This window comes from Zeus faber (genome assembly GCF_960531495.2).
Source record: "Zeus faber genome assembly, chromosome: 4".
In the NCBI taxonomy this organism is placed as follows: Eukaryota; Metazoa; Chordata; class Actinopteri; order Zeiformes; family Zeidae; genus Zeus; species Zeus faber.
Window position 1 is genome coordinate 11,895,713 of NC_137191.1, and position 11,852 is coordinate 11,907,564.

Consider the following 11,852-nt stretch of genomic DNA (forward strand, 5'->3'; position numbering starts at 1 on the left):
CATGAATAAAAGCTTTGAATGTCTTGTCTACAGAGTACACGCTAAAAGGATTTGTTTCAATGAAACCAAAGTATGAAGACAGTATAATACTTATTCACTTGAAGCGTATAATGACAGTAGTATTTGCTTATGAACCCTCTGGGTTTATTCCATTTGTGTATTTAATTTGGAGGAAGAGTGTGCTTGCGATGAGGGGGAAACAAAAACCCAAACAATTTATCATCAGTGTTTGGGTAATATATGTGAAACGGGGCAAAGACAAAGGGACAGTTGCAGTGTGACAAGTGCAGTGTTTTAAAGGTTTTTATTGAGAGAAAGTAGTAGCCCATAGGGGCCCGTGGATCCCTCTCAACATTACATATACGATAAAAGAACAAAAAGATAAATAAATACAAATAGAAGCGTGTCTTCTATTTTACCTATGATTTTTGCTGATAATACAGATAATAAACCGCCTTAACCGTTTAAAACCCAACGAACCACTTCCGGTGGGGACAGTGACGTCACAACCAGGGAAACAGCCTAAACTTTGACCTCGGTTGCCGTGGCTACGTACTGTTGCAGGAAGTGGAGCTCTGCAGCGCGGACATGGCAGTGCAGCCGTGGTCAAATCTCCTCAAATCTGCCAAAACAACTGCTTTGATCCACGATGGTGAGTGGAGTAATGATCTGTTAGGTAGCTCAACAACATTTTATGAAGTTGAAAATGCCGCGTTGGCTGAACTCCCTTTGTAGATGTTCTTGTGCTGTTCCAAGCGTGCAAGCTAGCACGAACGGTGGCGGTTAAATGATGGATCCTCATTTCAGGATCCTCATTTCAGGTGAAATGATGGCTGGATCCTCAATTCAGGTTAAATGATGGTTGGATCCCCATTTCAGGTTAAATGAGGGTTAGATCCTTATTTCAGGTTACATGATAACTGAATCCCCATTTCAGGTTAAATGATGGTTGGATCCCCATTTCAGGTTGAATCCTGTTGTTTTATTTAAACCTCAAGTGAAAATGTATTTTATCTTTGAGGAACGCGAGATAATCTAGGATCAACATAGAACCTGAAATGAACTACAGTCAACTGTTTTAAAATATTATTTTCATGTTTTCACTGCTTCATTTTTACTTTTCACTCTCCACCCTCTAGTAACATTCACATATATTGCATATTTGCCTTTATAACTTCCCTTTGTAGGGAGAAGAAAGGTCCACTACCTTTTTACAGATGGAAAAGAAATGGCAGAGGAATATGACCTCATGTCAGATGAGCTGATTGGTAAGAGTGATTCTGTGAAAGCTCTTCCGCTGTTCTGTGGCAACTTGTTGCTAATATTTTTTTATTTTAAAGACGTGAAGTTTCTGATCTTTTCTAATATGTGATCGCACCCTGCAGTGCGAAAGTGGCGTTCTAAAAGTCCTCTCGGGGCTCAAGGCCAGTGGCTGATAGAGGTTGGAGATTCACTTGCACCTGTTGCACCTTTAGACCCGGAATTGATCAAGGAAAACTGCACCAATGTGGGTTTGTATTGTCATGCATTTCAAGTCATTGCTGGCCCCTAAAAATGGTTCATGTGTTCCTATGAGTTCATAATAATAAAGGAAGGGTTGAAGTTCTTGATTTGATTATAAAGTGTATTTTCTTGTCACTTCCACAGCCCGTATTCATACGTAAAGACACAAAGACTAGTTTTCAGTGGAGAATCCGCAACCTTCCTTATCCAAAAGAGGTTTTCAGTGTTTCAGCGGAGCCTTCGGAAAGATGCTGCATTGTCAAGACCTCAAATAAAAAGTAAAGTGATTTGCAGACATTTTAGCAGTATTTGTGTCTTTCTGTGTATTTACCCAACTGTTGCATGTCGTGTTTGTATAGCTCCCCTACAGATGGCGCTGTTGACAATACATTGGTCCAGCTCGAAAAAGTGGAAACCTACGTGGTCTTCTTGTCTTTCCAGGTATTACAAAAAATTCAGCGTTCCTGACTTAGACCGATGTCAGCTGCCGTTGGACTGTTCTGCCCTCAGCTTCACTCATGCCAACAACACTTTAATTATCAGTGTAAGTACTGAGCAACGAGAAAGAATGAAATGTCTGCTGTGAAAATATATTTCCCATGCTTAGAATTAAGCATGGGAAATATATATTAAAATAAGTCATTCATAATTAAATTGAATTCATATGTGTGTATATATATATATATGTATGATTTATTATGAATGGTGTTTGTGTGTGTGTGTGTGTGTGTGTGTGTGTGTGTGTGTGTGTGTGTGTGTGTGTGTGTGTGTGTGTGTGTGTGTGTGTATATATGTATGTGTGTATATATATATGTGTGTGTGTGTGTGTGTGTGTGTGTGTGTGTGTGTATATATATATATATATATATATATATATATATATATATACACAATACAATAATTAATAAGCCAACTACAAAAGTCAACTTAACACATTTAAAATGGTGTGATCCATCATAGTCTCACCAGGATATTTGATTTGTTCTTTCTCATTTCTTTGTTGTTGTTTTACAAATGTGAGTTCATTGTGTTTGGAAGACGACGGGAGGCTCCAAAATGAATGGCTCTCTCCCTCTCCCCCAGTACAAGAAACCAAAGGAGATCTTAACCCTTGAGCATGAGCTACTGCGGGAGCTGAAAAAGCTGAAGGCGACCGGTGAAGGGGACGTGGACTGCAAAACGCAGTAAAAATCCGGTGGCAGAAAGAAAGGGAAGGAAGGGACACTGCATCGAACTCAAAGCGAAGTTCTCCACACGGTGCCTCGGTTGAGCGCCTCTCATTGTTTCCATAAAATTGATTCATTTGACTTCTTAAGTCCTCATGTAAATGCGGGAGCGCCTGATGAATTAATGCAGGAGTTAAATTTTCTACTTTCCAGTTATGCCAGTAAGTGACGTATCATTAACTTTGTGATGGTGCTTGTTGCTCCACTAACGGGCGGACGCTTAATAAATGGTGAGTGCTTTCGCAAAGCGTTTGATTTCAATGCCGTGCCTTTGTCGTCCATTCGAGGATCAACTGGCGTTCCTTAACATTTCAGCGACGTATCTCCTCCGGCTTCCTGCGACGTGTGACCCTCCACCTACCAAGACGAGGCGACCGTAATTGTGAAAGGGGTCACGTAACCCCCTCCCCGCACGACCAGCACCTCTTCCCTGAGGTCCTTGTAAAACACTCTGAACACACAAAGCGTCGTCCCTGTTCACGGTGGGGTCACCATCACACAAAGTTCCCATTTGTGTTAAGTGAATACCCTGATGTCCCTTGGATGTAGCGGGGGCCACCCTGAAAACCATTCATAGGGGCCTCGGTTTGGTTGTTACCTACCTTGTGTTGCCGTTCTCCAGAGTTGACCTTGTACGAGCGCTAACAATAACACGTGCACAATGTATTTCACGTTGGCTTATTTGCCAAATTCTTCGCCGGGCAGAAAGGTTCTGTCAGACAGACTTGGAATGTGGCAAAAAAAAAAAAGGAACAATGGCGTTTAACAAGAGGCAATACCATTTAAATATAGATTTCTTCCACCTTGTGATTCCTTGCATTTTTTTTTTTTTTTTTTTTTTTTTTTGGCCACTGGTCAAAACCCAGTGAGCAAGTGCAAAAGGCAAAACATAAAGCCACAAGTCCCTCTCACTATTGTGCTTTGTGTACTGGCAGCGGAAAAACATAGATACACAAAAACATCTTTGAATCGGTCTTGTCGTTCTCCAAAATAGTGATGGATTTTTATACCAAAATATAAAATTTTTGCTAATTGCAAAATAGATTCCGAGACATTTAAACATTTGTAAAATGTACTTGTTTTTGTACTCTTGTTGATCCCTCATTGCTAAATGGGCTGAACCTTTTGTGTGACCGATCAGATGCATTGTATATGCATCTCTTTCTTCTGACTTAGCTTTAGTGGTTTCCCTACTTTACACTCTTCAAAGCTCCACCAAAACAAATTCCTGCTTGGGAGTTCTCCAGCGGCATCAAACAAGTAATAAACTGGTCTCCCGGCTCCGTGCACTGGGAGATCAGCCCAGTCTCCCTGTTCAAGGTCTTCTTCCTACCCTGTCGTTTGGCCTCTGATGGTCATGCTCAACTGCCCCTGGGTTTCTTTTCTGCTCCCTTTCATTCCAGAATGCCTCTTCCCAGCCGCTCCCCCTTTTTGAGTCGATGCCACATTTTGCCACACAGGCTCTGGTGCTTTTTCTGCACCACCTCGACTCCCACTCCCACTCCTCACCCCTCCCTGTGTGACTGGCTTCTTTTTGATAACTGACCCCTCCTTGTGTTATTATTCGAACCCACTATTGTATAACATGCCCTTTTATATGAGCTTTTTACAAAGGGCCCATTTGATCTGGGGGTTACGGTGTGCGATCGTGAGAAATGCAACTACATGGTGGTAACCTTTGTTTAGGCCAAAATGGTGGGCTGACCTCATCGCTTTTAATGCATAGCCCGGGCCATTCAGCGCCAGGTCTCACTTGCTGAGCACATTGAATTCAGTAGCCTGTCACAGATATTGCCCCTTAGTTATCTGGGTCTCCAGCTTGAGGAAGAAGCAGAAGGGGGGGGGGGGAAACAAAAAAAAAACACCTTTTCTTAGGGCAACCACCATTCCATGCTGGCTTTGCATCCTAAAACCACCAAACATTAGAGGGAAAAAAAAAAAAAAAACACAAGCCTGTTTATTCATTCTTTAGTGGTTTTAATATACCCTATAAAATAAATATGTCATCATTTAAAGTAATTTACAATTTTTACAATAAAAATATATTCATATACGTAGAAAAAAAAAACAGGTTAAAATGTCTCTCCAAAAGGTCTCTCCAAAGGAAAAATAATGTCTACTGAAAATTGTCTTCATAAATGCTGCAACCACAAGGTAATCCACAGATAGCTGCCATGCCTAATGTCCGTGTGCACTTTCCCTTTTTCCATAACATTCATGAATTGTCCATTCATGTCCATTCATTTTCAATTCCATTGAGCTGTTCAGTACTTAAATTGTGCCCTGAATTAATAAGACGTATATCTTTTTCTAAGTTCCTCTCTCTCAAAATGCAAACAACTAGCGGATTAGATAGGCAACTCTAGATAAAAATAAAAATAAAAAAACCAGGACAAAGAATTAAAAAATCGTTTCACACGGCGGAGTGCTAAAATGTAGGGTTGAATACTGGCTTGAGTTCTTGTGTTTATCCCGTAGTGGTTCTTCCTCATTGGTTTGTCCCGTTCTGGATTCCCCGCCTCAGTGCTCCACTGGGCGTTGGTGGTGGGAATGTTTTGTCCTCCTCCTCAAGGGCTGGACGGGAACAGGCAGGGGAAGGACGTCAAATGGCCTCCTCTCGCTCAACATGTGGCCCCTGGGAAGGCGCTTCATGAAGTGGGCCTCTCTCTGGTGCTGCTTGGTCCGGGAGGCCTTTCTGGGACGCCCCTTGCGCGTGAAAGCCATGTACCAGCCCTCGTACTTGGCGTTTTGGAGAGCCGTGTAGTTGTTTTCCAGGACTATCTCGGTGAAGATGCAGTCTTTGCCTCGCCCCTTGCGCTGGGAAAAGGGAAAACAGCACCGCAGCAGTTGTTTTGCAAATAAGGACTTAAATTTGAAGTTCCACCGCCGACTTACAGTACGTGAAGCTTAAATAGGGTCAATTTGAGCATACCTTGCCGATCAGCTTGCCCTTCTTGTTCATGCAGATGTAGTAGCCCGTTTTTGACCCTTTAATCCGAATGCGACTCCCAAACGAGTCCGTCTCCACCTCCAGTTTGGCTGCGGAGAAACGGAAGTCACGTGATGACACATCTCAGCGATGAGACACAAACATCACGCTTTTGCCTCCGACTAACCCCACGGATGCATCGTATATATAATAGCTCCTTGTTTTTTTTTTGTTTTTTTATCATTACATCATGAAGGACTTGATGTCTTGCGTGAAGACGTGCACTCAGATTTTCTAAAGGATTTCAACGCAGAACACTTGAAAGGAATGAACTCTAATCCTTATTTATTTATTATTATATTTATTTCCTCTGTGGCGCGGCTCGGGCCTTTATTTTTGTGGAACAATAAAATAAGCGTTATAACATCATTTGAGAAATTAGAATTCAGAATTGAGGGTTCGGAGGGGATAGAGATCAGTGGGAATGCTGCCATCACAGACTCAACCACAGCAGAGCGGTGGACAGGTTTGGGCCTGAAACGAGAATAACATCCACTTGGGAGCGACCCCTGCTCGCTTGGTGTGTGTGTGTGTGTGTACGTGCGTGCGCGCGCGCGCGTGCCTGTGTGTGTGTGTGAGTGAATGCAGAGAAATTCAAAGGACAAAGGATCGCACCACGGAGACGACCAAAGGGAAAAGGGATAAAGTGAAGATGCTGACTTCACCCGTCCTTATAAATTGAGTCATACATTGAACTGTAAAGCAATAAAAATTCCTCGCGAAACGACCCTTGAAAAAAAAAAAAAAAAAAGGCGAGCGGTGGGCACTGAGACGTGGATGGATGGTGGGAGCTGTGGTGGAAAGATGGCTAGACACAGAAAAATACTTTGGTGACAGGAATTCACTCCCTTAAAATGTGAGACAGTTTTCCTTTGCGAGTGGGAAAAGCCTGCTTGTCTTGACTCCCTCATAACAGGTGTCTTGGTTCCAGACTCAAACACACCACATAATTACAGTGACACTTTCTTTTTTTTTATTGCCCTTGGAACATTTTCCCACAAAATGACATTAATTCTCCCACAATACTTGGCTATTGGTCATCAAGAGAGCACAAGTGTTTTTTTAGGGTTTAACTCTCATTTCTTTAAATGTTAAATGAAACTGTTCAGTACTTCGCTTGTCGAGTGTGTCATCTAAAATTTGAGAATAGTTATGTTTTTTAAACTGTATCGGCTGATTGAATGAAACGAGGCCCAAATGAAAAGGAGGGGGCCGAGACTGTGAGCCACACTGGGGAACATGATAATATCCTATAATACGATGATCGTTTCGTAAAGGGATGTCAAGTGAGTATCTGCCCTGGGAGCCGGTGGGGGTCATACCGTGCACGGCCCCATCGTCTCCGTTGGCGTTGACTCTCTTGTTCCCCAGGACCTGCACGTGTTTCCCGCTGGTTCTGCTGTAGAGCTGGTAGGTCCTGGTCAACCTGCGGCTCATCCGGTCCGACAGTCGGCTCTGCTCCGTCACATGGTGCTTGAAATTCGGAGGGGACTGCACGGAGTTCTGCAGAAACCCATCATCAAACTGGTAAGTCATTGGGACATGATGATGGATATGATGATACGGATACGCTGCTTTCCTGTCGCATCCGCTGCAAACGCTGTTTATTATCGGTTGTGCTCCGTGTGTGTATATGTTTCTTGACTTTTTTCCTTTTACATTTGATTTATGGTCTGGATGAAAACTGAGAGTCACCGACAACCGGAGGGAAATTCCTTTGTATGTATGTGTAAGCATGGCCGGCCAATGAAGCTCGATTCTCATTTTCAGCTGTCAGTGTGAAATACCTGTAGGTCTATCATAAATTCAGGCTGATATGACATTTAAAGTCTAAAATCCCACGAACAGAAATTCAAAAAAGTCTTTGTGGCGAATCCAAGTCTGCGAGGTGAGTCGACTTGGATCCTTCAGTGCATTTCAGTAAAGAAATCTGTATGGGGACACTAATTGCTTTCTGTGCTTTATGTCCAACTGTCTACAATAAAGTCCGAGCGGCCTTGGACAGGGTGGAGGAAAGGTGGATGCTTAGAGGGAGTCCTCACTCGGGGTGACATCCCACTGATAGCCTGTCTTTATACCACGGATGATCTTTCACCCCTTTCTCTCCCTGGACTCTTTCCTTAAGGTTTTTTACTACAGCCATACGCCATGCGCACATGTTTTTACACTTAGCCTTTAGACTGGGCCTTACCTCTTTTCAAGATGTTTGAATTGTGGCCAATTGCCACAGAACTCATAGTAAAAACCATTTCATTGTTATTGCACACTATTGCAGTTGTAAAGGCTTGACGACTAAATCTCTAAGCATTCAGCCTTAATACCTGCAAAGCTTCACTTTGTCCTGAAATTGCGCATTAGGGCCCCATGGGAAGAAATATTCACATGTTAGAGAGGAAAAAAAAAAAAAGAAGAAAGTGTTTTGAGTGTAATCTCATAATTCTGACTTTCCGCAAAAATCCTGATTCGTCCACATTTTCTTTTTTTTTTAAGTCAGGATCGTGATTTTAATCTACAACTTCCGACTTTATTCTCAGAATTCAAACTTTTTTTTCTCCTCCCAGAATTCGGACTTTAATTTCAGAATTCTGACTTTATTCCCAGAACATATTTTTGCCTCAAATGGAAATATATATTTCTAAATAACTAACAACAAAAATCACATGGATATGAACTAATATCCGACCATGGCAATTTTTTTTTTAAATGTGTAAAAATGTGGGATGTCCTACCTGGGCGTAAAAACAAAGCGCTGCAAACTGCAGTAACCTGATGGAGAGAAGAGAAAACACCTGCAGTCTGAATATAGTGTCCACAGGCACTGAACACAGTTGACCCTCGGGGCGTCTTTACTTACAGATAACCTGGTCTGGATGTCCTCAGCCTCATCTTGAAATAAGTGTATTGCTTCATGAATCCTACTGATGGAGCGCAGGAGCCCGAAAATAAGCCCCGGTGGGAATTTCACCTCAGCTGCATGTTTCTTCCCCGCACACCCGAAAATAACTGAGAGTCCCCGGCAGCGGCAGGCAGCGGGTGTAGAATCCACTCTTTGCAATGTGGAAAAAATAACAATAATAATAATAAAAATATAAATAAATAAAAAGTCCCAGAAGACCTAGAGGAGCGGTTGAACTAATCCCAAAGTCAAAGTCCGGGGAGATAGTGAGGCGGTTCCTCCATCAGACCCAGTGACAAGTCTCCATCTCTGCATCTCTGGATGGAGCTCTGCACAGAAGCCGGGGTGGGGGTGAGCATGGCGGCGTTCGAGGCTGAGCTCTTCACCCGGAATCAACCTCGGGGACAAAACGTGACGGTCGGTTAATTTAAACGAGCGCCATTGGAAGCCAAGGGCCGTGAGCATGCATGTGGCTGCTGCTGCGGCTGCTGTCCCCCCATGCTGCTGCTGGTGCTGCTGCTGCTGGTGGTGGTGCTGCTGGTGGTGGTGGTGGTGGTGCTGCTGCTGCTGCTGCTGCTGGTGGTGCTGGTGGTGGTGCTGCTGCTGCTGGTGGTGGGGCTGCTGCTGCTGCTGCTGCTGCTGCTGCTGCTTCTGCTGCTGCTGCTGCTGCTGCTGGACTGGCAGGACTCCACTGTCAACCTTCCTCCCACACGTGTGTGTTCACCTCCCTCCCTCAGCATTTAAATGCATTTAAATGTATTTAAATGCATTTAAATGTATTTAAATGCATTTAAATGCCGGGGCCCACTTGAAACAAACGACCCGCCTTTAATTAATATAATGTAGAATATAACTGTGCACCACTGACTCACAACTATTCAAAATATAAAAAATTAAACTGGTGGATGGACCTTGAATTTGCCAAAGATTACACACAAATGGATAGATATATAGATAGATAGATAGATAGATAGACAGGCAGATAGATAGATAGATAGATAGATAGATAGATAGATAGATAGATAGATAGATAGATAGATAGATACATAGATAGATACATAGATAGATACATAGATAGACAGACAGGCAGATAGATAGATAGATAGATAGATAGATAGATAGATAGATAGATACATAGATAGATACATAGATAGATACATAGATAGACAGACAGGCAGATAGATAGATAGATAGATAGATAGATAGATAGATAGATAGACAGGCAGATAGATAGATAGATAGATAGATAGATACATAGTTAGATACATAGATAGATACATAGATAGACAGACAGGCAGATAGATAGACAGACAGGCAGATAGATAGATAGATAGATAGATAGATAGATAGATAGATAGATAGATAGATAGATTGACTTGGTTATGGGGGGGTTTGTTGTTTTCACCATTTGGGACAACACAACATCTTATTTTCTGCTCTTGGTCACTCGAATGAATTAACACAGGGTTGCCCAATCTGGGGTCAGTGGCCCCCTAGAGGTCCTCGGCGGAATTGCGAGGGGTCCGAGGCAAAATTGTTGTATATTACATTTTTTTAATATATTGTTTTACAAAATGCATATCTACCTCACCTCTCTAATGATGACAGTGTGTGTGATGGTGGCGTTTATCACAGGCAGATAAAGTGTGTGTGTGTGTGTGTGTGTGTGTGTGTGTGTGTAAGGGGGGGGGGGGGGGGTTCTCAGACAGAGCTTAGTCCGCCAAGGGGGCCTTGCCATGAGAAAGTTTGGTAGCCCCTTAATTAACCAAATGACTCAGCTGGGCTACCTTAACGTTTTACATAACCAAGTGAAACCGCGAGATGACTCTAGTATTGACTTCAAGCCACAGATGAATGTGTCATCTTTTATTAACCGCACACACCCAAAAGCACGGAGTCAAAGCCACACTCGTGCAGTGTCTGTTTTTTAAATGAACTGTGAAAATATTTCGGTTGAAAACACAGAGTGCCTCGACGCCAATAAGGTCCGATGCGGTTGAATGCCAAAGTCCTTACATTCAGAGCACAGCCGTTGATAAAAGCTAAACTTCATGTGACCCGCTTCCACACAAAGAAACTGGACAGAAACACGCCCATGTTTTTTGGTGTGAACTGTATGGGAAAATTCTGTAACTTGCGCACAAACAGCTGTTCGAGTGTAAAAAGTTTAATTGTGTGAATTTAGAAAAAAAGGCTGAGCTATAAATCAGTCATTTTAGCCAATGCTAAGGATTTAGAGGGTGAAAATGTACCTGCCTTATTAGTTCCAATGGGACTCTGCAACAAGTGGATTTGCCACCTGGAACAATTCAGCACTCTGTTCTGGTGTATTCCAAAGACCAAATACAAAACCCACATGTTTATATACAGTAAATTCACATTACGATATATATTCACACTACAGACTCTCGAGAATATATATATATATATACTATATACTATATAATATACTATATACTATATAGTATAATATATATACTATATATATATAGTATCTGTAAATATCCTTTTTTTCCCAGGGCTGAAAAAAAAAATGTTATTCATGAGGGATCGTGCAAGTTCCCATTCCAAGAATCAACTCTTACTGAACTGTTCACTTCTGTCACTGTTCTGTTTGAGCTGCATCTGCAAGTAGATCATTATCGATAGAATGACATCACTCATATCGGTTTTAAATCATTTGACCTTTCACGCTTCTTCTTCTTCTTCTTCTTCTTCTTCTTCTTCTTCTTCTTCTGGCGTCTTTTTCCGACGATACGAAATAAACTTTTCCAAATTGTCAACTTGACTTTGACACAATGGTCTTTTGTCTTTATTGCTATTTGCTGCGGGCCCAAATTAAATTTGATCAAGATGACCTGCCAGGAGTCCTCCAGACAGTGCATCAATGTTTCCCCGGCTGCCGTGAAACGTGTTCGAAAGCTTTGACTTTTTTTTTTTTTCAATCCTACTTACTTCTCACATACCTAAGAGCCCGATGCCTTACTCCCCCTTCTTCTTCTTCTTCTTCTTCTTCTTCCACCTCTTCTTCCGTGACCAGCTTCCCTGGCCCTTTAATGACTATGAGAAGAGTTGTGGGAAGTTGACACGACTCCAAGTGCCGCTCCAAATCCCAAATCTCTCGCCTTCTCCTCGAGGCGAGCCCGAGCGCGGCGCTGCTTTTCACATTCAGATCACGCTGACGTTTAAAGCCTGATATCAATGAGCGAGATACAAAGATGGCGCTAGTAAAGGTCGA

The 11,852-nt window shown here is 42.4% G+C and overlaps 2 protein-coding genes across 2 annotated transcripts; one reads left to right on the forward strand and one right to left on the reverse strand.

Annotated features, from left to right (window-relative positions):
- Positions 1–569: 569 nt before the first annotated feature.
- Positions 570–2,978, forward strand: dpcd (deleted in primary ciliary dyskinesia homolog (mouse)). The gene is made up of 6 exons (XM_079998534.1): positions 570–652; positions 1,188–1,268; positions 1,386–1,507; positions 1,648–1,781; positions 1,945–2,047; positions 2,587–2,978. Exons 1-6 carry the CDS (start codon positions 589–591, stop codon positions 2,689–2,691), a joined length of 609 nt encoding a protein of 202 aa, XP_079854660.1. The 5' UTR covers positions 570–588; the 3' UTR covers positions 2,692–2,978.
- Positions 2,979–4,706: 1,728 nt separating this feature from the next.
- On the reverse strand, positions 4,707–9,137 carry fgf8b (fibroblast growth factor 8b). The gene is made up of 5 exons (XM_079998463.1): positions 8,573–9,137; positions 8,448–8,484; positions 7,041–7,221; positions 5,662–5,768; positions 4,707–5,546 (listed from the first exon to the last, which is right to left on the reverse strand). The coding sequence occupies exons 1-5, from the start codon at positions 8,626–8,628 to the stop codon at positions 5,250–5,252; spliced, it is 678 nt and encodes a 225-aa protein (XP_079854589.1). The 5' UTR covers positions 8,629–9,137; the 3' UTR covers positions 4,707–5,249.
- Between the last annotated feature and the right edge of the window lie 2,715 nt (positions 9,138–11,852).